This window comes from Salminus brasiliensis, chromosome 17, assembly GCF_030463535.1.
Source record: "Salminus brasiliensis chromosome 17, fSalBra1.hap2, whole genome shotgun sequence".
Classification (NCBI taxonomy): domain Eukaryota; kingdom Metazoa; phylum Chordata; class Actinopteri; order Characiformes; family Bryconidae; genus Salminus; species Salminus brasiliensis.
The window spans coordinates 8,286,477-8,313,058 of record NC_132894.1 but is presented as its reverse complement, the minus strand read 5'-3'; the positions used below and the strand labels follow the sequence as shown (position 1 = coordinate 8,313,058).

The window sequence follows — 26,582 nt, the reverse complement described above, 5'->3', positions numbered from 1 at the left end:
CATGGACACACCCCCTATACTGTCTCACATGTTCCATTAACTGACACATTATATATTTTTTTTTCTTTCTTCTTTCTTTCTATCTCTCGCTCTCTCTCGCCCTTCTACTCCAGCAACAGCTGCAGGCTCAGCACCTCTCCCAGCATGCTGCTCAGGGTCTGCCCATGGCCCCTCATCCATCGGGACTGCCCCACCCTGGCCTAGCTCTTGGGGGCAGCTCAGGCCTGCTGGCCCTTTCCGGCGCACTGGGAGCCCAGTTGGCCGCCAAGGACGAGAGAGCCCATCTGGAGGCTGTGGCAGCGGCGGCCGCAGCCGCAGAACACCACCGAGGTAGGGGCCACGTCCAACTAGACGCAGCTGCACCTCTCTGCCATTTCAGTCCCATTTACTCTTTAATCTCAGACTAATCAGAGAGCAGATATGTTTGGTGGGACTGGTCTAAGACACCAAGATTAAGTCTCTCTCGCCCTCTCTCTTTGAAATAAATTATAATGCAGTACGCTTTTAAAATGAGGTGGTTCTTCACATGGCATACTTGAGCAATTCCATAGAGGAACCACAGAGACGAGTGAGTGTAAAGACCCTTTAAATTGGTAAAGAACTGTTTTGGTAAAAAAAGGTTAAAACATGGTGGTTCTATGGATTTGCTCAAATAAACATTAGAAGCACCTGATTTTAAGAGTGAACGATACACTATATGGACAAAAGTATTGGGACACCAGTTCATTCATTGTTTCAGTGGAAATCAGTGGTATTAAAGAGCTTATCCTGCTTTTGGAGTAACTATTTCTACTGTCCAGGGAAGGCTTTCTACAAGATTTGAGCGTTAGTGAAGTTAGGGCTTTGGCCTATCACCTGATCATCAACTCATCCCAAAAGTAGCACAATTGCCCCGAAGGAGTGCCATCATACCAGAGTTCCACTACTCCACAGCTCAGTGCTGGGGGACTTTATCTACTTCTTTAGCTCACGCCTGGCATTAGGCATGGTGCTAATAGGTTCATGTTTATCTGCTCCCGGAGAGTCCTATTCTATTGGCAGTATTAATCTACAGGGACTAGACAAGCCGTGTGTGTCATTAGAAGGGGTGTCCACAGACGTCTGGACATATAGTATATCAAAAGTATACTTCAGGTTATGGACCTTTTTAATATGTGCTGGTGGTGGTGTGTTAATAATGGAGTCATGAGTTAGTGTTTCAGTTATTCACTCTGTGTTTGTTTGCTTTGTGTTGATGGGTTGCGGGGACGTTGGCCTGCTCTCCTCCACACAGACCGTGAGGCTGGACCAGTGAGTATCACTTCATCCCTTCTCCCCCCTCCACCCCGCTTTTATTCCTCCCCCACCCTTTCCTTCCTTTCTGTCTGCCTCTTGCTCTTTCATCCTCTTGTTGTCGTTTTTGTCTGCTTTTTGTCTTTGTCTTTTTTTTTTTCCCCTTTCCTCCTCCTTTTTCTTCCTTACTTTTTTCCCTCTCTTTCACCCTTGCTCCCTTAGAGCAGTCAGCCATGCATTAAGCTGCTTTATTGCCTCTGGGTCCAGCAGTTATGGAGTTGATTTGATTTATCCTTCTTTCTTGCATGTTCTCCCTCTCTCCCTCCCTCTCTCGCTCCCCCTTTCTCTCAGAGCTCCTTATCAAATGGAGACAAAGGCAGGCCGTCAGACTACCTCAGCAATGGCAAGAAAAGGAAAGCAGATGAGAAGGAGTTCACAGACTATGTGAGTGAGACTCTCTGTCTGAGGCTGAACATTTAAGTTTTAATTTTTAGAAACTGGTCAGTGTCTAAAACTGAAAACAACCCCCCATCTCTCTCTCTCTCTCTCTCTCTCTCTCTCTCTCTCTCTCTCTCTCTCTCTCTCTCTCTCTCTCTCTCTCTCTCTCTCTCTCTCTCTCTCTCTCTCTCTCTCTCTCTCTCTCTCTCAGGGCAGTGATGCTGACAAGAGTGATGATAACTTGGTGGTGGATGAGGTGAGTTACTGGTACTGTGTTGAACTTGACTAGGATGGCAGCTGATTTAAAAAGAGCTGCAGTTAGTTAGTTAATTAATCAATTAATTTATCGATCTGTCCCCCTCCCTAATTAGGACCCCTCATCTCCGCGGAGTGTTCACTCGTACTCCTCCAGAGAGAACGGCTTAGATAAGCTCCCTCCATCCCGAAAGGAGTCCCTACCCCAGGCCAGCCCCACCTCCCTCGCCTCCTCCAGCAGCGCTGCCTCACCATCCCGCAGCAAAGAGCCTCCTCCAGTATGCACACTCTCTTACTGGCTCTCTCTCTCTCTCTCTCTCTCTCTCTCTCTCTCTCTCTCTCATGCACACACATGCACAGATGCACAGTGCATGGTCTTGCCTGTCCTAAAGCAATGAAACAAGCCTCCTACAGCTCACACACACACTCGCGGTTGTTTTCTCACACACAAATACAGTGCATGGTCTTGCATGTCCTAAAGCAATAAGACAAGCCCGCACACACTTTCTCAAACATGTATACACACACACAGTGCATGATTTTTGCCTGTCCTAAGGCAATGAGACAAGCCTCCTACAGTCAGTGTATGTGTACACACACACACACACACACACACACACACACACACACACACACACACACACACACACACACATATATATTCTTTATCCCAAAGCAGTTGAGCCATTCACATAATTTTTCTGCACCCCCACCCCCCCCCCCCCCCCCCCCCCAGCTTGTGGCACAGAGACAGTCCGTCTCTTTCCCCCCTCGCTCTCTCACACATACTGAATGTTGTTCCTTATCCTAAGGCAAACACCCACATACATGCACATGAACACACACGAGGACTGGACACTTTATTTATTTATTTATTTATTTTTTTGGGCTATTACAATACGAGTTTCTTTGAAGAGCACATAGTTAAAGGCTGCCATGACAGTGCCTCAACATAAGTCACAACACCAGAGTGTTGACACCTTAATTATACCTTAATTATTACCTTAATTATTTTGCCAGAATTCCAGAGTTTTACAGAAAAGGGGATCTTTGACCCATCATTGGGATCTTTGATTTTAAAAAGGTTTCACAATGATGGCTCAAACAAAAAACTGGTTCCTTAAAGAACTGTAAGCACTTCACTCACAGTTTGATTTACAGTGCACAGTTCTGTGTTCAATGTTCTTACAATATCTTAAACCAAATTTAATGAGGAAAAATGATGGCCCATGTGTATGGTTTTATGTGGCAGCAATGACACAAACACACACACGCATATATATATATATATATATGTATATGTGTGTGTGTGTGTGTGTGTGTGTGTGTGTGTGTATATATAAATATATATAAGTGACACAAAACCATTTCCAAAATAAATCAAACACACCACCCCCACCACTAAAACCCCAACCACCCCTGCGGTAAATGGCCTGCTCTTGTGCACACGCGCACACATTTATTAACCTATCCTAATTGAACATTATATCAATTTAAACCCTGGTCCCCTTACACTACATACCATTCATCATACACACACACACACACACACACACACACACACACACCTACCTTCAGATTATAACATCATGTGTTTTGTCTCTGCTCTCAGAGAGAGAAGTCCAGTACCCCAGTGTTGAAGCCAGGCACACCCATGTCTCAAGACTCGTCTACCCCAGGCCCCAGTGGCCCACCCCAGTTCCGACCTGTCCCTGGCAAGCCAGGTGTGGACCCCCTCGGTAAGACCAACCCCCCACCCCCACCCCCCAATTCCTATAGCCTAGTCATCTGGAGGGTAACTAGAGCCATGCGTCTGATACACGTCTTCATCAGTGGAGCTGTGGTCTGTGTTGGGTCAGCCAGCAGAGGGCAGTAGTGATCTTCAGTGCCTTTAACCTTCTTTTGCGGGATTATTGCTTGTGTACAGTGCCTAACTCAGTCTAAGGGACACAGCATTAGGTTAATTGATGCGGGGTTCAAATACGGTCTTTATTTCTAAAACGGGTTAGCTGCTGTTGCTGAACTCCCTGTCAGCTGGTATTTCAGGTGCTCAGGCTACCTCTGAACGAGTGATCTGTGGGGGTCTGGTTCTAATGCAGGTGAAATACAGTTACAAATCATGCTAAATCAGGAGTGCATTTTAAGATTTAATATTTTGTTATTGATTTTATTTATTTACCTACCATTATTGTTTTTGTACTATCATACTCGTGCTGAATGCTTCATTTGCAGTTGAAAAATAACATTTATAAAACATTCATTCGTTTATGCTCAAAATAAACATTGTACTGAACAGACATGCACTGGTATAAACAAAGGCTTATTATTAACACTCCAGTTAAAGAAATGCTGCAATGTAGTTATGTAGCCATTTACTTCTCATAGTCAGCACCTACCACTCCAATAATATAACTCCCTAATCAGCCATAACATAAGATTAGGCAGGTGGGACTAAAGTATGCCTGTGCATACTTGCTTGTGCATGTACTTCACAAGACCTCTGAAGGCGTTTTGTGGTATCTGGCACCAGAGTGTTAGCAGCAGTTTAATTAATGTCCTGTAAGCTGTGAAGTGGGGGCCTTAATCACCGGTTGTCCTTTCTTGGAGCACTTTAGGTAGGTACTGACCACTGCATACTAGGAAAAAACTCAAGACCTGTCTGATGTTTTGGAGATGCTCTGTCATCTACCATCACAGTTTGGCTCAAACTCTCTCAGACTCTTGTGCTTGTCTATTGTTTTACTTCACAATTAAACACACACACACACATGCACACAAATATATATATATATATATATATATATATATATATATATATATATATATATATATATATATATATATATATATATATATGTATATGTTCCCCTGAGAATTATTAATGTTTTGTCACAGTGGGAAAATGAAATTGCCCTGTTGATAAACTGCCTTGTCATGTTGTAATTCAGCTCTGGGTCTGAGGAATCCATTGGCAGTACAGGGTGCATACCCGCCTGGGGCGTTCGGCCTGCCTCCTCCGGGGGTTAATGGGGAGCTAGCTGGGGCTGCTGGATACGGAGCCGGTCTGCACCTCGTCTCCCCACAGATGAATGGATCTGCAGCAGCTGCTGCTGCTGCTGCCGCCGCCGCCGCTGGATACGGACGCTCACCTGTGGTAAAATACCTTTTAGTCATCATTGTATAATGATAATCGATTTCACAACTTCACAAATGCTCAAAGCACATTTGCATTGTCTGGTTCTAGTCCTGGGGGGCTGTAGTAGTTCTGGTAAATGGTTCCAGCACAGTGTGGCGATTAACTGTGGGGTAGAATATTCTTGAGCTTGGAAATCACCAACCTGTGCTGGACAAACACCTAGAGCTGGATAGAGAATCCTCATGAAGTGTACGTTTGTCTTTGCCTCCTTTAGGTGGGCTATGAGTCCCCCCACCCTCACATGAGGGTTCCAGGACTACCTGCTAGCCTTCAGCCTGCAGCCTCAGGAAAGCCGTAAGTTGTCTGTCTCTCTCTCTTGCGTTTGAATTCTTCTCTGAAGTCTTGTCTCAATGTCCTCCACAGGCACTCATATCTCTTTCTCCTTCCTCCTCTCCAGTGCCTACTCGTTCCATGTGAGCGCAGATGGGCAGATGCAGCCCGTGCCCTTCCCTCCTGATGCCCTGCTGGGCCCTGGCATCCCACGCCATGCCCGCCAGATCCACACTCTCAGCCACGGAGAGGTGGTGTGCGCAGTCACCATCAGCACCTCCACGCGGCACGTCTACACTGGCGGCAAAGGCTGCGTCAAAGTGTGGGACATCAGCCAGCCGGGCAGCAAAAGCCCCATGGCCCAGCTGGACTGCCTGGTCAGTACACCCTCTCTTTATTAGGGGTGGGGGGAGATCATAGTCATTTAAACACACCTATTAAAATGCTAGAAGTTCAGTAGACTTGCTGATGTAGTTTCTGACGCTGTGTGACAGTTTCATCAAACGTCTTGTTTCTTCATCCAATCAGAACAGGGACAACTACATCCGCTCCTGCAAGCTCCTCCCAGATGGGCGGACCTTGATAGTGGGAGGTGAGGCCAGCACTCTGTCCATCTGGGACCTGGCCACGCCCACACCGCGCATTAAGGCGGAGTTAACGTCCTCTGCTCCTGCTTGCTACGCGCTGGCCATCAGTCCAGACAACAAGGTGTGCTTCTCGTGCTGCAGCGACGGCAACATCGTAGTGTGGGACCTTCACAACCAGACGCTTGTCAGGTAACCACAGACCCAAGCAGCTACCAGAACAGAATGGTTTTAATGGTGGTCATAGACTGGGAGTTACATAATGGTGTAATTAGCGTCCATTTAGTGTCCTGTTTGTTTGTTTTTCCTCGTCCACAGACAGTTCCAGGGCCACACGGATGGAGCCAGCTGTATCGACATTTCCAACGACGGGACCAAACTGTGGACGGGAGGTCTGGACAACACCGTGCGCTGCTGGGACCTGAGAGAAGGCCGGCAGCTCCAGCAGCACGACTTCACCTCACAGGTACTGCAGCACCAGGGAACTGTGGGAAGTGGAGTTTAAGAGCTGAAAAAAGCTCTACATTATTATACACAGTTGTTTACCTCATTGCTGTGTGTTTGATTGTGCAGATCTTCTCTCTGGGCTACTGTCCTACGGGGGAGTGGCTTGCAGTGGGCATGGAGAGCAGCAATGTAGAAGTGCTGCACGTCTCCAAACCAGACAAATACCAGCTGCACCTGCACGAGAGCTGTGTGCTCTCACTAAAGTTTGCCTACTGCGGTATGAATTTGACTTTATTCACATGCTTGTTTCCATGTGCTTCTCTGAGCGTCTGAATACTAGTTTGGGTTGAATTTCATACAGTTGAACTTTTTGAAATTATTGTTTTGATTATCATTCCACAGGTAAATGGTTCGTAAGCACAGGCAAAGATAATCTACTGAACGCGTGGCGAACTCCGTACGGCTCCAGCATATTCCAGGTATTCTGGATCTTTCTTTTTATTCTTTTTTTTTCAGGATGCTATTCTCTATTAAACACAACCACTCAAAAGATTGAATGCTATTTCTAATGCTCTATATGACACACTAGTCTGTATCTTACAATAAATTTAGGAGTCCCACGTGTCCTGAAAAGTTTGAAACTTTCTTCAGTAAAAAATATTTGCCCTTGATGTATTTGTGAGATCCAGGATACATTGAGCTTTTGAGCGACTGCAAGAGCATATTTTAGCTACTGAAGCACTGTTTAACATTTGTAATGCTGCACCGGCATCTGGACTGCTACACACACACCAGCTTCATGTTTTACAGGACCCATTTACTGTGTGGCTAGTATCCGAATTACAACCACATGCATTTACACTTTGTAGTCAAATGTGTCTCTGGTTAGACTGAAATCTGATTGCTGTGTGGGGCGAATAAAAAAAAAAAAATGTCCCTCAATTCTTACAGGTTTTGATTTGCGAGTTTGTTTTGGAGAGACGGATGTGTTTACACTGCTATAATGTGGCTCAAATGCGTCTCAGATCACCTTCTGAAGTGGCTTTAGTGAAGGGAAGACAGATAATCTTGATACTCGGGACACATAGTGACCAGGTGTAAACAGTGGGACAGTGATTAATGTTATAGCTGGATACATGACTCAAGTACTCAAAATACAAATACATAATTGATGAACGGGAAACTGCGTAACACATGCCTTACACACATTACATATACACACAAGTTTTCTTTGTTAATCGTCAGTAATCATTAAAGGTTGTCCGAGGTTGCTTGCATCAGTCAGCTGTATTGAGTATAACTGCATATAGTTTGCTCCCAGTTTGTGTGAGAGATGAACACAGTTTAGAAGTGATGTTAGTCAGACAATGAAGTGAAAAAATGTTTGGGGGAAAAAAAGGTATGCAGAATTTTATGAATAGACAACCACTCCAACTGGAGGGGAGTTGATCATGCTCTGGGCTTGTGTTGCAGCCAGTGGCGCAAGGAATGGAATCACATGGATACCAGCAATTTCTGAAAGCAAAACTCTCACACAAAAGTGTACAGCTTCCACATGTTGTCATTTGGGAAAGTCCTGGAAAATGTTTTGCTTAAAAAGAGTGGGAACACTGAATACACCATTAGATCAAGTTCTGGTTGTGAAGGTGTTTATACTATGTTACTGTAGTTTATACAGTGGTCACTTTTATGAAGGAAAGCTTTGGATCCTCTTTGTTAGAACATTCATTGGCGGATGTTGTCTAACTCTCAAACCTTTTTGTGCCTCCAGTCGAAAGAGTCTTCGTCAGTCCTCAGCTGTGACATCTCCCCTGATGACCAGTTCATCGTGACTGGCTCCGGAGACAAGAAGGCCACTGTGTATGAAGTTATTTACTAAAACGGATGTGAACTGGATCCTCCGCCTCATCAAGAGTAGTACTACATGGATGCCAGGGCAGAAACCGGGATTGTCTTTGATTCGGCCAGTGACTCGCGCGACTTGAGTGATGGGACTTGCATGGATGGAGGACAGTGAAGCTCCGGAACAGGACTGATCTTGTTGTTTTTTTAATGCTGTGAGAAAGCTGGTAGTCTAGCCTCAAAGACATGGGATTTCTCCAAAGACCTCTCCTTTCCTTTTTTTTTTTTTTCCTTTTGTTCTTTTTTTTAACAAGATGAAACCTCTGTAGTGAATGAAATAGTGAAGTCTTTTTTTTTTTTCTTTTTTTTTTCTTTTGTTTTTTTTAAAGTCTCTTAAAACAAAACTATTTTCTACGTGAAAACGGACGGTGGAGGAGCAGCATTGCGCTGAGCGAGGTCGAGGGCGGGTTTGAGAGGAAGGACTAAAGACTGCGGCTGTTTTCTCCAGCCTGGTCATCCAGTCTGTGCTGAGCCTCTGGAGACTCGCCTCATCTCAGCTGTGCAGCTCGGTGCTTCCGACAGATCCAAATGGCTCGGTTCAGCATCAGTGTGATTGTGTAATGATAAGATGACAGAGTACGGTCTAGGCTAACGAGGGCCGTGGTTTTAATATTCTACGATTTCAGGGAAATGGCTGTATCGACACTCCACATTAGCGTGTTTTCTCGTGTATACTGTGTGTCGGCTCACAATGAAAGCGATTTTGACTTTCGTTGGATACTTGGTATGTATGAACTGTAAATAAAGCTCCTTAAAAGCAAACGAAAACCCTAAATTCATTTAGTTTAATAAACCGACTCAGTTTTATGATGCATTTTATGATTTTATCATGTCGGAAGTTCTTGTGTCTAGTGAGTGAGACACTGGACATCATGATGTTGTTTTTTCAGTTTAGAAACAAAGCATTAGGCAACGGTAGATACAGATATTCTGAAAGCATGACATTAAAGCATGAAGTTAGCAGAGAAGGGTCCGGCTTACACGAGACAAATCCCCCCCGTCTTTGGGCAGCCATTTATTCAGTCATTTATAAAATGGACGGGATAAAATACACCATAGAAAGGTAGCAAGCAAAAGAATCGTCATATCATATATAAAAGTTAATTTGTGTGTATGTATATATGTGTGTGTATATGTATATATATATATATATATACACATACACACATGCACTAATATGTATGTTGCAGGTTTCAAATACAACATATGGAACAGCTGTAAGCTTCAAATTTCTTGGAGTCACTGACGTTAGCTTGGTACTCACATGCTAGTAGAATTCCATAGTAGGGCAAGCAGAAATTACAGATGGTTTGTTGTGGGTTTGTTTGTTTGTTTGTTTCCTCCTCTTTTTGTGCTTAGGTTTTGACATTTGCAGCCTGAGCCGAAGATCTAACTCTACTTGTCACAGTTTTCCACTGCTACTGACCACCCTGTAGATCTGCCCATGGTTCCTTTATGCCCAGGACAGAAGATATCTCTCCTCCCCCAACCAGTTCAAGCCAGACAGGCTCTGATTTAGCAATATCTTAAAGATAATGAATTTCTGTGTTCCAGTCAGTTGTTTTTAAGAGTTTTCAATAGTTCAGACTCTGCTCTCGCTTGCGCAGACTGCTCGTACTTTTTATTTATTTATTTAGTTAGTTAGTTTCTGGAGTCTGTAGATTTCAGATGGTCTCTTCAGTTTGTAGAAAAACAGGAGCAGGATTTCACAAATGTTTTCACTTTACAGTGAAAGAATTAGTTTTGGTATTTATCAAATTCTGACCAAACCTCTTCTCAGACCACAAAACGCAAGAGCTTCAAAAGATGACCACAAGTTTAATAGTCAATGTTTGCATGTCTGATACATCACACAGGAAGTGCTACAGAGGGATATCACAGCTGTGTCTTTGCAGAAAAAAGTCCTTGGCTTTAGAGAGACAGAGAGAGTGTAAGTGAGACACTGGACATGTTTTTTTTTTCAGTTTAGAAACAAAGCATTAGGCAACAGTAGATACAGATATTCTGAAAGCATGACGTTAAAGATAGGTTGTGATGATAAGGCAGCAGAGAAGGGTCCGGCTTACGCGAGACAAATCCCCCCTGTCTTTGGGCAGCCATTTATTCAGCCATTTATAGAAAGGAGGGGATAAAATACACCATACTTTCTGCAGAACAATATACTGAACATAAAAACACTGTAGCACTATTTTACTAATTTCTTTCCATAAAAAAAAATATCATACAGTTCTGTGTTTGGAAAGGTAGCAAGCAAAAGAATCAATCCAAAAAAGGTTTTTTTCTTTTTCTTTTTTCCCCCTTTCCTTTTTCGAGATTCCGAGAGAAGCCCTCTGGTTCACAGATCAGATAAAGTTGAAGAAACAGAAACATGTTAAAGAAAAACAAAAGAACAAAATCTCGCTCCCAGCAGGATTTTGTGGTGCACGGATCGCTTGACTTCTTCCTTCAGACATCACAGGTTGGGTGGGCAACCACAGCTCTTTAAAACAGTAGGGGTACAACAGGGGTGTATCTTAGGGCCTCTTAGGCATGGAGCTAACCTGAGTATGGCTGCAGGGAGAGTGGGTATATCTCTGGCACTGTTCCAGGCAAAGTTCTGAGCTGCTTTTGTTTTTTTTGTTTTTTTTTACCTCAATATAAACTTAAGCTTCAACACTTATTTACAACCTCTCTGCAGCTCTGTAGCTGAGAACCAGCGGGTAGGATCCGCTTCTACGGACTTGCCATCATTTCTAAAGTGGCATAAGAATCCGTTCTAGTCCATCTGACCTCATGAAAACTGTGGTGTTAAGCGTTAATGTATAATTCTATCGCTGCTGTCACACAAAAACATGTATCCACTGTTTTGATCAATTTCATGATGGGAAGACCAACAGAAAGGCTCCAAAAAGAGCTTTTTACATTGACTTTTTTTTTTCTTCTCCTGTGAAGTTGCTGTTTTGGAAATACAAGGTTTTTGCATGACGGCGATGGTGTATACACCCTAGGCCACTGGAGTGGGAATGAAGGATGCTGCTGTTCTCCATTTGCTGCATAAAACCCACTGAGAGTTCAACCTGCTCCTCATTAGACTCCAGGGAAGCCTCTCGTGGGAGACGGAAATACAGCGCAGGATGGAGGATTCAGCCGGGATTCACCATATGAATATTTAATTGGCCTGTATGGGGAAGTGGTGCATCATGTTTGGGAACACATAATCACATCACTAGTTCCAATCCGGAGAGCATAATAAGCCCTGCTCTGTGGGTGGTAAGGATGGCCTTGTTTTCCCTTCTCCCCCTCAATCGCTCACTTCAGTGCAGGTGTTTGGTTGCTCACGTATACACAACCAGACAGATGTGGTGGGCTCGGACGGCCCCTGTAAACTTTCGAATTTCCGAGTTTACTGCAAAGGAAGCTGCACTGGAACAGGAATCAGAAGCACATGTGGGAAATTCAGGCGTCAGGCGTCAGCTTGGCCGTGTTCGCATGCTGTTGTATGTTTTGGCTGACCGTGTCAGAACACAACGCCTGAATTTCCCACATGTGCTTACAACCTCCGTCCCACTGCAGCTTCCTTGCAGTGCACTCGGAATGAAGCTGCTCCCAGCTCTTATTTTCTCTCCCGATCAAACAATGGGCTAAAATCTAGAACCCTCTGGGTGATGGTACTCCTGAGAATTATTCCACTGGAAAGGTTTTTGGGCGTCAAATAACTGGGTAATTCTGATGGATGCATTTATATTACGTTGTCAAAGAAATATTGATTATTAAATCATATTAAGTATAATTATTGCATCCTTTTAAAGTGGAAAAGTAAAGTTGGTCATTTGTGATAAAAAAAAACTCCCCCAGATGAATCCTTTAGCATATTACCCTAAATTATTATTAATTATTATTATTATTATTATTATTACATTTTTTTTTATGAGAGACACACAGGATTGTTCACCCCGAGTCTCTAGCTAGCTACTAGTAATGCTAGCTATTCCAAATGTTAGCTATTGTGCTGGGGAAGAGTTTGGGCAAAGAAGAGTCAAATCAACACGTGATCTGGTTTTCTCATTCTCATGTACCCACTAAATGCTGTTTCTATTGCTTTGTGTTGTTATAACAATAAAAACTAATAGCGCCCCCTTGTGGACACTCAAGTCAGTTCCCAATTAGTTACTGTTTAAATACTTTTGGGATGAGTTGGGGATGAGGTGGAGTGCTGTCCAACATCCTGACCTCAGTAACCTGACCTTCGTAGTGATGCTCAAGAGTGAAGTAGAAAGCTTTCTCTGCACAGCAGGATAGGCTTGTTAATACACTTGATTTAAGAAAAAACTAAAACAAACAATGAGCAAGTGTCCAAATACTTTTGACCATACAGTATCTAACTGCAGCCTGTTGTTCATTAATAACTGTTCTGTTCTGGAGTTCTGGAAGTGTGTTTAGCTCTAAAGACGTGCTGGATGTCTTCATGTGTCTCAGAGGAAACGCGCGTAAGCCCTCTTCCTCACAGTTCGGTAGCTATTGTGTGATAAGGAGAAAGCTAGCTAGGGGGTGAGAGCTGACAATGACTAAATTAGGGAGAAAATTGGGTCTAGCCAAGGCCAGGCCAACTCGTTCATTCTGCTGTCTGTGGTTTTGGGGGTGGGAAAGGGGGGTCCTGCTCTGGGGGCTCATTACAGTGATTTTTTTTATTGTCTAATGAATCGATTGTCTGGTTTGTGTGTGTTTTCTGTGAGCTGCAGCTCCCTAAGTGCTCGCTGTCTCCTGTGGGCTTTTCTGCTCTCTGCTGAGCTCTTCATCTAGAGACTGCGCTAATTACCCTCCCTCTCGCGCTCCCTCTCGCGCTCCCTCTCGCTCTCTGTCTCATTTCTTTGTCTCTTACTCTCTCTCTATCTCTCTCTGTCTCTCTCTGTCTCTGTCTCTGAGGAGATGGAATGGGGTCGTAGGGAGTGTGTTTAGCAGGTACTTCAGAGGCTGAGCTGGGAAATGCTGTTTGGAAAGAGTATGCATGGTCGAGCATGGTTGCCCACTCATGATGTTGTTCTTCTTTCACTCGTTCTTTCTTCCATCCGTCTGTCCGTCCGTCCGTCCATCAGTCCATCCGTCCGTCGCTCCCTTCATGTCTCCCACTGCCTCAGTACACCACCTCATACACAGTGGCCTTCTTATCTCCGGACCCTGTGACGATATACTTGTCGTCAGGGGAGACGTCGCAGCTCAGGACGGACGAGGACTCCTTGGACTAGAGAGGGAGGGAGAGGGAGAGGGAGAGGGAGAGGGAGAGCAGAAAAATGTTCATGTCAGACTTGCTTGCATACCGTAATTCGACCGAGCCGAAATAAATAGCACCCTTGTTGGTGACATCAGCGGGTTCTTATGAAATATTAATGGTGTAGGCAATTTTTTTTCCTCCTCCATTCAGCTTTCAATAAAGTCATCAGCACTGCCGAGCGCTCTCTAAACAGCTGTATCTATTCTGCACAAACACACACACACACACACACACATACACACACACTCAACAAACAAGGTCTATCAATCTGGCAGCAATGCACCAAGGGTGTTTCTGACAGTCATATAAATGCTGCTGAGGAACAGAGGAAGGTGCTGAGAGATCACAGACAGGCCCGAGCTGTAAGGTGAGTTAAAGCTAAGAGGCTGTGAATCTCTGCCATTACGATTCTTGCAGAAATGATTCACTTCATAACAGAATCTCAAGATTCAGCCACCACAGGACTGAGTTGTTTGGATGCGATTCTGAGTCATTTTGAACAGACATGTAGAACAACACACCTCAGTTTCTGACTGTTAGAGGGGTTTATGAGAACAGCCTGGACTGTATTCGGAGTAGCCGGAGTCGTCGTTTCCCTCAGGCATCAGTGACCCACGGGGCACCACTGTTATGCCATTTAGGAGGCACTTAATGTGGGAGAAGTCCATTCTTGGTACACCTTCACTACTAGAACATCCCACAAAGCAGTTTCAGAGATGCTACTACCCTAAGCTCACTGTCACAGTCATATCAGAACATTATGTTTGGCCTAGTTTGGCATGAACTCAACCCGCGAAGTGTAATAATGCACCTCATGCAGGATCCAGGTGTTGAATTTGCAATTGGGTGGCCGTTCATGGGAACTTTCAATGTGTGGTGCAAAGAGATGCAAGTTAAGAAGACCATCATTAGACTGAATTAACACAACGACCCTATCAGAGAGAGAGCAGAAACGTTAGGAATTCACCGGCTAGCTGGAAAAACACCTGGAAGACCACAGAAGACAAGTAAACCAACCCAGCAATGTGTCTTTAAATAAGGTCAGTGCTGTTCGTTTTGGTTGAGCCATCCCATTTTAGTTGAAAGTGAAAGAAGCTCTTTTTTTACCTTTCACTTTCAACCAAAATGGGAAATAGTTTTTACAGCGCGTTTCTGATGACATACTGCTGGGTGGGACGTGGATGATTGCAGAATTCTTCCTTGGTGAAGAAATGCTCTCTCAAGGAGGTGTCTTCAAAGCTGACTTCAAAGCCATCACTTTCTAGAAAGTGTCCAAGTTTGTAAAATCAACCAATCAAATTTTAGGATGTCAAAACAGGACGCCGCCTCCAGATTGATACTTCGTAATGCATTTTTACTCTCCTAATGGGAGGGCTTACAGGAGAGGGAAATGGTGATGGGAGGTGAGGAGAGCTGGAAGGTGGATTTGCTTTTGGCCTCCCTCTTTTCTTCTAGGTTAAGAATGATCGTTAGCTGCGCCCCCTCTGATTATTCCTCCCCGCCGGGCTCTTCATCTCTCTTACCTGGAAGATGCTGGCTCCATACGGCGTTCTCCACGCATTTAACAGATTGTCTTTTCCCGTGCTCACGAACCACTTGCCTGCGAGACATAAAGACCAACTCAGTCCATGGCAATAATGTGCACTATTACTATTGCAGTGTCTTACAAGGCTCCTTTACAGGACTGTACATCTAAAGCCTCTTCAGCTGCACAGGTTTTACATGCCGATCCCATTTCTGCTTTAAGAGTCTATTTTGAAGCCTGTTTTTAATCCTCTAGATGGTTCCGGTTTCATTTATTTGAATATCAGGAGCATTATTCAGCATGAACAATTGGATTAGCTTCAAATCTTGGGAACAGATCTTGATATTGTGCTTTTCTCTGAAACTTGGTTAATATGCACTGGGAGTGATTCTGGGGCAGGCTTAGATGATTACAACCTTTTTAGAGTGATAGAAATTTAAGATGAGAACGTGCAGCCATCTACAGTAGAGCTTGCAGTGTTTTACTTGCACTGTTATTAATACACTCACAGTAGACATCCTCTTTAATTTGATGATGTTTACACAGGACACCCTTTACTCATTACCGATCCTGGTGTCCAGGTAAAGCCAAAGGCTCACTTCACCCTGCAGTTGTTCTCCTCTGGTGATGTGGCTACTTCACGATGGGCTATAAACGCTTAATATATAAACCTTAATAAATATAAACCTTCCCACCTTATAAAGCTTGCGGCTCCATTTGTACTCAGCTAGATTACCTAGATTTTTAATGGATGAGTTTCACCTGATCTAGTTCCTAAGGTCTGGAATGCTGCTTGTAATGTGTAATGTGAATGTGAACACCTCTACATAAAGGAGGAGAAGGTGGAGCACAATTACGGGCCTATCCCTAAATAACCATGCCTACCAAAAATACTAGAATCTCTAGTGTATAATCAGCCTAAATCATTTCTCTCAGCACATTTTATTCTGAAAGTACATCGAGCAGGTTTTAGAGAAAACCACAGCACTGTTACTGCTGCCACTCCTGTTTTAAATGGCGTTATTTTGGCCGTCAACAGAAAGAAGCATTGTGCAGCCAATTTTATTGTTCGTTCAAAAGCATTCGACACACTGGATCACTCATTACTTTGACGTCTTATTCCTAGATTTGATCACATTGCCTCTGAATGCCGTGTGCGGCAGTGGGAGATGTAAAATCTGCATTTTGTGCAGATTACTAAAGGAGTCCCACCCGGCTAAATCCTGGGCCCTGTTCTATTTACACTTTATATTGATGATATTATCATTTTTTTCTGTAATTGGGTGTAATGGACACCTTTATGCTGATGGTACAGCCTTGCACTGTTCCTCAGATATTGCACATTCTGCTGTTAAATCTCCTCAGCACTGCTTTAATAATTAACAAGCTGCACTCAATAATCATAAATTAGTTCATAATGCAGATCAAAGTACATTCATGTTATTTCCCAGAGCCCAAAATATTGACTGTGGTAAGCTCATCATCTCTACCAAATGTAGTACAAATATTGAAAGAGTCATAGAATACAAGTTTCTTGAAAACTGGATCGATGAGATAACCTTTAGATATCATATAACTAATCTTGTGAGCAAATTAAGGGGAAATACGTGCTTCTGTTACAGGAATAAAACCGGCTTCCCTCCGCATTGCAGAAAAATGCTTATTGGGGCAACTTGGAGCAACTGCTTTCTGTGTTCAGCTTCAACTCTGAGGCCCTTGCACTCAGTTCATTACTCTGCACCTGATTTATTACCAGTGATTAGTGTAATACTTATTATAATACATATTAATTTAACCTTCTTTTCCTCCTAATTGTTCATGTTTTATTCAATGTTTTACACTTCAGTCGTTTTTAAGGTTTTGTTTTTTCATCAATTTGGTTGTTTTATTATTTTACTGTATTATCATTACTATTAAAAACCAACCCCCCCACCCCCCACCCCTCGAATAAAAGGGGCTAGGATGGAGATAGGGTGGTGGGGTTGCAAAAGTGCTGGTTAGATTGTGAGGAGGAGGGGCTTCAGGCACAATCGAAAACTGTAAACAAGGTCTTTACCTCAATGTATTTCCAAGTTTAAATTAAGGTTGATGACTATACATCAGCTGTATGTACATCAGTTCCAACAAAAGTAAGAGGCGTGGCACTGTTTGGCTGGTGAAAGTGTTCGCACGTACCACAGTAGGCAAACTTTAGTGAGAGCACACAGCTCTCGTGCAGGTGCAGCTGGTATTTGTCTGGTTTGGAGACGTGCAGCACTTCTACATTGCTGCTCTCCATGCCCACTGCAAGCCACTCCCCCGTAGGACAGTAGCCCAGAGAGAAGATCTGCACAATCAAACACACAGCAATGAGGTAAACAACTGTGTATAATAATGTAGAGCTTTTTTCAGCTTGTAAACTCCACTTCCCACAGTTCCCTGGTGCTGCAGTACCTGTGAGGTGAAGTCGTGCTGCTGGAGCTGCCGGCCCTCTCTCAGGTCCCAGCAGCGCACTGTGTTGTCCAGACCTCCTGTCCACAGTTTGGTCCCGTCATTGGAGATGTCGATACAGCTGGCTCCGTCTGTGTGGCCCTGGAACTGTCTGTGGACGAGGAAAAACAAACAAACAGGACACTAAATGGACGCTAATTACACCATTATGTAACTCCCAGTTTCTGGCTGATGTACTGTGATTTGGAGGCTGTATTTGCACTGCAGTGAAGCGGGTATCATTTCACCTCACATTCATTTTCTATGGAGACAGGCAGCAGTCCTGCGAGGAGGATTTGGAGAATGGAGGCAGAGCTCAGCAGGTGATGAGAATTGAAAAAAAAGGTTAGATTTTCGAAACTTTATGAAAATAGGAAGCAAATTTCACCGGCAGCCAATCAGATTGTTAAAATGAGGTGTGATAAGCAATTCGTCACGCCCCGCCCAGAGACAAGCTACAGGCTAAATTCAGCATTCAGGAGATTCATAACTCAGATGCACATTTAGAGGAAGATTATTACAGTGGCAGGAATACGGAAATAACCATATTCAAACTGCACGTGAACATCCAGCTCGAAAATAATGACATTTTTTAAAAAACAGGGCCTGTCGCATGTAAATGGGTCTTGCATTTAAAGCTAGAGTAGGGGATTTTGTACAAAGCAGTAAGTGTAAGCTAGTTATAAAAAATCCCACCCACTTTGTCCAAGGCCTGACTAGTCAGGAATCCATGCTTAGAATGTATGGAACTTGAAGAATCTCTCTTATGCTCACTACCTACATTTTCATTTACATTTAAGGCATTTAGTAGATGCTCTTATCCAGAGGAACTTACAAAAGTGCTTCACTATTTACCCAAGAATAACCTGAGCTATTTTGAACAGGCTAAACATTCAAAGATACCTTTAAGTTTAGATACTACTAAACACAAGTCAATAAGGAGACCATAGTACTCTACTCTTCGCCCAAGTATTCTCGGAAGAGGAGGGTCGAGCCGAGCCGTACTTGAAGCTCGAAAGACTCTTGGTGCGGAACAACACCTCTGTACATTTGTAAAGCAGCCCGTTCAAAGCCAGTGTATACTAACTAGGATAAATACCATCAAGCCACCCACAGCAATGCAGACCTCCTCAAACATCTACACACACAGATTACATACAGCTAGCTTACACACAGAATCTTGTCCAGTTCCTGTAGAGAAGTACTGCCAATAGAATAGGACTCTCTCTGGAACAGGTAAACATAAACCTAGTGGCCCCATGTCTAATGCCAGATGTGGGCTAGAGCGGTATAAAGCCCCCCAGCATTGAACTGTGGAGCAGTAGAACTGTGTTCTCTGGAAAGACAACGCATTTGGGGATGAGGTGGAGTTGGTGGGGATCACCCAGCAACAGTAACAGCAACAGCTTGGTTTAATCTCTTGCTGTATCCAACCTTCTTTCATTCAACAGTGAGCCTTTTGGCCATCCTTCTCTTTTTGTCTATAGTGATGCAAGCTGTGTGGCTTTCTCTGCCATTCTTGTGAGCCTAGATTGCTAATATTTAGCTGTGTGTATATGCACTTGTGTGTGTGTGTAAAGTCGTATGACAGACTAAGCACTGCATGTGGACAGGGACGTGGAGTGGACAGGCAGACAGGCAGACTAGAAGGGCTGTATGTAGCATATGTAGCACCTATTCCAGCTTTAATGCTTGCATTTAACCAGCATGCCTTGAAAGTGGCCAAGGAAAAGCCAGCCAGGGAAGCAGGTTACCTGACGAGCGTCTGGTTGTGAAGGTCCCACACTACGATGTTGCCGTCGCTGCAGCACGAGAAGCACACCTTGTTGTCTGGACTGATGGCCAGCGCGTAGCAAGCAGGAGCAGAGGACGTTAACTCCGCCTTAATGCGCGGGGTGGGCGTGGCCAAGTCCCAGATGGACAGAGTGCTGGCCTCACCTCCCACTATCAAGGTCCGTCCATCTGGGAGGAGCTTGCAGGAGCGGATGTAGTTGTCCCTGTTCTGATTGGATGAAGAAACAAGACATGTTTGATGAAACTGTCACACAGCATCAGAAACTACATCAGCAAGTCTACTGAACTTCTAGCATTTTAATAGGTGTGTTTAAATGACTATGATCTCCCCCCACCCCTAATAAAGAGAGGGTGTACTGACCAGGCAGTCCAGCTGGGCCATGGGGCTTTTGCTGCCCGGCTGGCTGATGTCCCACACTTTGACGCAGCCTTTGCCGCCAGTGTAGACGTGCCGCGTGGAGGTGCTGATGGTGACGGCGCACACCACCTCTCCGTGGCTGAGAGTGTGGATCTGGCGGGCGTGGCGTGGGATGCCAGGGCCCAGGAGGGCGTCAGAGGGGAAGGGCACGGGCTGCATCTGCCCATCTGCGCTCACGTGGAACGAGTAGGCACTGGAGAGGAGGAAGGAGAAAGAGAGATAAATCGAGTGATGGAGAGATCCAGCAGGAAGGTTAAAAGGAGAAAGAGACTGACAGGAATTCCATCCCAACTTTTTCCCTGTGGCCCAAATGAAAAGTGTGTACACTATATGGACAAAAGTATTGGGACACCTGGTCATTCATTATTTCTTCTGAAATCAAGCTTTTTTTGGAGAAACCCTGAGCTCTACTGTCCAGAAATGAAGGCTTTGTACTACATTGTGGAACATTGCTGTGAGGATTTGACTGGTCAAAACGTTGGATGATCACCACCCCACTTCATGCCCAACTCCCCAACTCATCCCAAAAGTACTAGATGGAGCACCAACCATCATTCCAGAGAACACAGTTCCTCCACTGCTCCACACCTGGCATTAGGCACAGTGCCAACAGGTTCATGTTTGTCTGCTCCAGAGAGTCCTATTGTATTGTCAATATGTCTTTACAGGGACTAGACAAGCTAGCTGTGTCAGCAGTGGGTGTAACATAAAGTAGCTGAATGCATTCATTAGAAAGGGTGTCCACAAATATTGAATTATGGAACTACTCCATTATGGAAGGGAAATTCAGTTTTCAGTGATATCGGCCCTTTAACTCAGTTTAACTGAACCCTCACTGTGAAGAAAAGATTACTTAGGACAGCTACTGCACCACGAACAGGCTGCACACACCAAACCAAACCAAACCAGGAGAAGGAAACACAGTTAACCCCTTTTTCAATCAATTCCAATCTACAAGGGTCTTGGGTTTTGGGAAAACAAGGACAGAGCCCATAAGAAATGGATTTGCCTTGAACAAGCCCATTCAAAACACTCAGACACTTTAGTACACATTAAAGTCCCCAAGGTTTTAATATTGATTTGAAGCTTCAAGCACGTAACAGTAGGAGTACTGTGTGAAAAAAATGAGGCCAGGTATTGTCCAAGGCATAAATGGATGACCATTAGGATGGAAAGAAAGGACAAGCCAGGAGACAATGGAAACTGGGAACTTTCAGAAAACAATTTCTGCAGAATTCAGAGGTTGATATATGAGTGAGGTTACGCAAATCCTCATTCGGAGTTGATGTGAAATGGTGTATTATAGTGAGCTATGAACTCTTACGACACCTGGTCCTGTTCACCACCACTGTGAACAGTTCTGTCACCACTGTGTAAGTTGTTATCATATCATCAATACAAAGTATTATTATATGTACTGTATAATTCATATAACTAGCTGATGACCAGAACTGACAGTTAGTGTTCTCCTCCAAGCATGTTCAGCTGTAAAATAATGCTGTCTTAGCACCAGTGGCTGGCTTTATGCGACTCAGAGGAGGCATATCATCATATCATGGGATGGAAGTGATGCTCATGGGCGCGGCCAGGGATTTTGGGCCCCATGAAAAGATCTAACTCTAACAATTCTGCCAAAACACTCAATTACATTTTTTTCTAAGGGCCTATGTCAGTCACAGGCTCTTAGAAACATCCTCACTTTTTCTACCACCCCTGGTGGTCTACAAGTATCCGGATATTTTTGAAAATCTAGGGGCCTGTTTACACCAGGTATTGCTGCGCATTTTGCATCTGGATCTACTCTGATTGTATTCTGTTTACACTTGTCACTAAAATGCCCCCCAGTGTGACCAGCTGAGATCCGATTTTACTTTCCCAGGTAAAAAACCCACCAACAAGTACATCATTTCCATTTCACTTCCTGTAAACAACGGTTTCTCATCAAAACTGTCCTGCTATGGTTCTCACATTCCCTTAACAGCTCTATCAGAAAATGTGACAGACAATTTAAACTGTTGTAGGTCTCAGGAGGTTACATGTGGACGAGATCCATGACCACCTCCAAATGTGGTTTGAGTGATCCGATCTTAATCCGATCACAATGCGTCTTGGGGGTGTTTACATGGTTTTTCATGCAGACAAGTGAAATTGGAAAAAACACATGTTAATGCCAGGTGTAAACAGGCCCAAGGTTTTTCTCTCCAGCTTCAGCAACGTTTCTGATATCTCTCTGTCCGCAAAAACATCACGCCAGCCCAGCAGGAGGTGCTGAGACCTCACAAAGATTGATGTCAAATTCAAGCAAGTGTTCTGTGCATAATAGACCTAAATACAGCGCAAAGCTGAAGCACATCTTCTGAGAAGAACAAGGACTTTCTCACTGTTTGTTGTTCAAACAGCAGGTCTCCAAAACTACATCTCACACACTGACTTTAAACTCGACTTAAACCAAGAAAGAAACGTTTAAAACAGGATTGTTTTTAAAACAGGAGTTTTTCACACTGTAATGTTCAGGTTTTAGGCTTGTTACTGGTGGTGTTATTACCCAAACCTGAGCGCAGGATGTTCCAGCACAGTGGAATGAGAGTGAAAACAACAACTCCTAAAATGAAAGGTGCTACAAAGAGTCAATTTCATTAAAGAAATACTTTTGGTACCATTTTTGGTTCCATAAAGAAGCATTTAAATTCTACAGGTTTTTCACGTACAGATCTCTTTTACAAAAAAAAGCTTCTTTATGAAATAAAAAAATGGCATTGATACAGCATCATAAGGTAGAAAGTGTGGCTCTCCAGCTCCAACACAACAGCTAACAGACGCCTATGCTGACCAACATCACACTAAGAGTGATGTGGAAGGAAGTGCCATCAACCCACCCCTGAGAGCACGAGGCCAATTCTGCTCCCTCTCACTCCGGCTGCTGATGGCAAGCAGCATGACCCAGCATTCGAACCAGTGATCTTTGGATCATAGGCGCAGCACCTTCTTCCACTAGACCACTTGGAGCCCCAACATCTTTATTTTGAAGAGTAAAGTGTTAAGTTAACATCATGTTTTTGAATGTTCATCTTTGGCTTCTAATGCAGTCTTTAAAAATGCACTCCTGCCTGACCCAGCTGTGGCTTTCCTTTAGCAGGGCTGAAAAATGAGTGATGGATGGCTTTAAAAGCTCCATTCTTAAAGCCATTGTGTTAAATCATCCTCTTACTTTAGCACAACACCTTCAGGGTGATTAATGAACCTAGTTGTCAGATTGGTCCGTTATAAAGAGTGCAACTGAACAAGTGATGAAGGGTATTAAAATAAAATAAAAAATAGCAGAAAAGGAACAAAGAGGGTATGAACATCTGATGTGAAGCTTGGTTGTCTTCAAAAGTGATCATTTCAAAGATCATAATGAATACCTGTGTCATTGGCATGGACTACACAGACTAAAGTATTGGGACACCTGCTCATTCATTGTTTCTACTGAAATAAAGGGATTAAAGAACGTTTCTCCTGCTTTGTTGGAGTCACTGTCTCTACTGTCCAGGGAAGAAGGCTTTCTAATAGATTTTGGAGGAGCATCGCTGTGAGAATTAGATTGCATTCAGCGACAAGAGCTTTTGTCAGATCAGGATGTTGGTTGATCACCACACCACCTCATCCCCAACTCTCGAACTCCCTAACTCATCCCAAAAGTACTGGATGGAGCACCATCCATCCATCATTCCAGAGAACACAGCTCCACTGCTCCACAGCTCAATGCTGGGACACATTATACCCCTCTAGCCCACACCTGGCATTAGTAGGCATGGTGCCAATAGGCTCATGTTCATCTGCTCCAGAGAGTCCTATACTATTAGTGGTACTTCTCTATAGGGACTGGAAAAGCTGTGTGGGTGTGTGTGCATCTGTGTCAGCAAGAGGTCTAAATTAAAGTTGCTGAATGCATTCATTAAAAGGAGTGTCCACAAACTTTGTGCATATTAATGTATAATGCTGGAGTAAAGGATAACTACGTAATCCACATATTTAACAATATCATTGTACTGTATAATGAAGCGATACACTTTACACTAGCATGCCATTTGCTTATGCATTATTACTGTGATCTGCAATGTGTGAAGTAATTGATTGCAATATGGCCACAATACTAATATTAAGTCCATATTGTGCAGCCCTACCCTACACCACCATACATCACACCAGAAAGCTTCATAAAGCAGGCAGTCAGTGGGGACTCTTCAGCATGAGGTATAATTAAAAACGGGAGCTGGACATCCTCTTCTTTTTTTTAATTAAATCCAACATATCTCATTTTTGCTCCCCCGTGGTGCTCTTTAGCAGATTCCTTCAGTTATTCTACACGCTGTGTTGCTTTTCAGAATAAGCAGGCCAAGCTTCAGTCCAGTGCAACTGACCATCATCAATCGTCATTTTAATGAATAGTCAGCCTAAACGGGGCAGAAAAAAAAACACTGGGTCTGACTTTTAATTCATTCATTAGCACTTTATCAGTGTCCAGATTTGTCAGACATAAAGGTACCATGTTGTAAAAGCAGTCCTTTGCAGGAATTCCAGGTTTGTTTGAATTTCTGGAAGCAAACTGGTGCAGAAGATTCCTCTATTTAACATCACTGCATTGCATGGGGGAAAATAAATAAAGATATTACTGTATATATATATATATATATATATATATATATATATATATATATATATATAGTACTAAAAGGAAAGTCTGTACTGTACTGAATCAAAATCCTGTAGTGTCCTGAATCAAAGTATATACTGTACTGAATAATACCCTGTATTATACTGCAAACTCTCTACTGCCCATATCAAACCCTGTGATGTACTATCAAAGCATGTGCTGTACTGAATCAAACTGCATACTGTACTGAATTAAACCCTGGGCTGTACTGAATCAAACTGCATACTGTACTAAATTAAACCCTGTGCTGTACTGAATCAAACTGCATACTGTACTGAATCAAACTGCATACTGTACTGAATCAAACCCTGTGATGTACTTAGTAAAAGCATATACTGTACTGAATCAAACTGCATACTGTACTGAATCACAGCATGTACTGAATCAAACTTGAACATTTGAGCATTTTCCTGATATGTTATATGTTTGAGCATGTTTCCTGATATATGATCTAAAAGCTGAATATTCATATATTTGTATTTTGTTAGTGTCAGAAACTCTTTCTGAGCAACAAAACACCTAATCGCATATCACTCTCATTCTATTGTTTCTAACAAACACTTTTCATGCTGTTTCTGAATAATGATACGTTGTCCAGACCATGGACCGCAGAACATGTATTTCACAGGCAGGGCCAGGCAAATTCGTCACTCATCATTTCATGGCATTTCTTCTTTCCTGCTTTTCATAGAAGACCCTCACAGTAGCTTAAGCTGCTATCAGTGCATTTAACCCACATCATTCTGTTTCCGCTGGCAGCGAGCAGCTGGGTTGGTTCAATTCAAATGACTGCACAATTAAACCAACCAATCATGAGGAAGCAGAGGTCCAATAAAGTTTCTTTTTATTGCATTGGTTGTGATACAGGCAGACCCAGAAAACCATGAGCTAAGTGTCTATATTTTCATGCAACAGCATCAGGAATGTACTGTATGTGCTGGATAGATGCGTATCTTACAGTGAGTAAAGTTCTCATTATGTTAAAAAGGGGGGAAAACAAAGTAAAAAAGAAAAAAAAAGAAAAAAAAGAAAGAGGTCAAGCCATGGCCCAAATGGCCCCCTTGTTCAGCGGTCAATGGTCCACACCTCAACAGCTGTGTAACAGAATCCCAAAATGGAAGGACGTTTAGGAAGGCAGCCTGAAGAAAAAAGCCTTAAAGGGAGAAACTCACGGCTTGCCCCCGCTGGAGCCGGGCAGGGAGGAGGACAGCCCTGAGGGCCTTAGGTGAGACCGAGATTCGTACGCCACCTGTAGAACACAGAGGTACAATCTCAGTACACATTGCAAGCTGCTGAAGTAGATGTGAATTTTGCATAATCATATTTTAAGACACCTCTACTTCAACACAGGGCGTCAACTGGCAGATTCTTCCCAGTGAATCCTTCAGTAAAGCCTAACTGATTGTAAAGAATAACTGTTATTGGAGGAGAATGTTAGCCTGTTAGCTGACTGCTAAGTTGTTCAACCTTCACATGCACTGTTACTTCATGTACACAATGTTTATCTGTTACAGAAAATCTTTTTTCTTTATATTCATGAACTTGTGCATTAATCAGATGCTGCTTGTGTTAGTTTAATCTTTTTAGTGATAAACACAAATGTGCAATTAGCTCCCCTTTATGGAGAATGTTCAGACAGCTGAGCATTAACATTTATAGCAAACCTATTCCTCATAGTGAACCTATTCCTAGAATGTGGTTGGTCAGAGCAGAGAAGATATGGGACAGAATTGGCAATGTGTGTATAAACAGTGTGTATATGTATATTCACCATGGGGCTGCGTGTGTAGGCACTGGCTGCAGTACTGATTTGGGGCGAGAGAGTGAGTGAGCCCCCAAAACCTCCTGGACTGGCCAGCTCTCCATTCAGCCCGGCGTGAGACACCACTCCGAAATGAGCCGGGTAGGAAGCAGGGGTCATGGACAGAGGACTACGCAAAGCTGAAAAACAACAACAACAAAAAATCAGTAAAACATTAATATTATTGTACAAGACCTGTCTGACATTTTGGAGATGCTTTGACCCAGTCGTCTATCCAAGTGGCTCAGATTCTTACACTTGACCATT

The 26,582-nt window shown here is 43.4% G+C and overlaps 2 protein-coding genes across 7 annotated transcripts in view; one reads left to right on the top strand and one right to left on the bottom strand.

The window, feature by feature from the left end:
• Positions 1-9,463, top strand: part of tle2a (TLE family member 2, transcriptional corepressor a) — a 37,023-nt gene extending 27,560 nt beyond the window's left edge. For 3 of the 4 annotated variants that reach the window (XM_072661219.1, XM_072661217.1, XM_072661220.1), the window contains 14 exons: positions 114-330; positions 1,235-1,290; positions 1,624-1,716; positions 1,922-1,966; positions 2,082-2,243; positions 3,578-3,704; positions 4,914-5,119; positions 5,376-5,455; positions 5,559-5,808; positions 5,960-6,207; positions 6,334-6,481; positions 6,589-6,739; positions 6,865-6,941; positions 8,234-9,463. In XM_072661219.1, the coding sequence (XP_072517320.1) occupies positions 114-330; positions 1,235-1,290; positions 1,624-1,716; positions 1,922-1,966; positions 2,082-2,243; positions 3,578-3,704; positions 4,914-5,119; positions 5,376-5,455; positions 5,559-5,808; positions 5,960-6,207; positions 6,334-6,481; positions 6,589-6,739; positions 6,865-6,941; positions 8,234-8,341 (1,968 nt within the window). In that variant the 3' untranslated portion in view covers positions 8,342-9,463. The remainder of the gene's footprint in view (positions 1-113; positions 331-1,234; positions 1,291-1,623; positions 1,717-1,921; positions 1,967-2,081; positions 2,244-3,577; positions 3,705-4,913; positions 5,120-5,375; positions 5,456-5,558; positions 5,809-5,959; positions 6,208-6,333; positions 6,482-6,588; positions 6,740-6,864; positions 6,942-8,233) is intronic. The other variant, XM_072661218.1, reaches the window with a different exon arrangement.
• Positions 9,464-10,162: 699 nt separating this feature from the next.
• Positions 10,163-26,582, bottom strand: part of tle2b (TLE family member 2, transcriptional corepressor b) — an 85,703-nt gene continuing 69,283 nt past the window's right edge. For all 3 annotated transcript variants that reach the window (XM_072661020.1, XM_072661022.1, XM_072661021.1), the window contains 8 exons: positions 26,286-26,455; positions 25,687-25,763; positions 19,762-20,011; positions 19,361-19,608; positions 17,571-17,718; positions 17,313-17,463; positions 15,136-15,212; positions 10,163-13,582 (listed from right to left, as the gene is read on the bottom strand). In XM_072661020.1, coding sequence (XP_072517121.1) covers positions 13,475-13,582; positions 15,136-15,212; positions 17,313-17,463; positions 17,571-17,718; positions 19,361-19,608; positions 19,762-20,011; positions 25,687-25,763; positions 26,286-26,455 — 1,229 coding nt within the window. In that variant the 3' untranslated portion in view covers positions 10,163-13,474. The remainder of the gene's footprint in view (positions 13,583-15,135; positions 15,213-17,312; positions 17,464-17,570; positions 17,719-19,360; positions 19,609-19,761; positions 20,012-25,686; positions 25,764-26,285; positions 26,456-26,582) is intronic.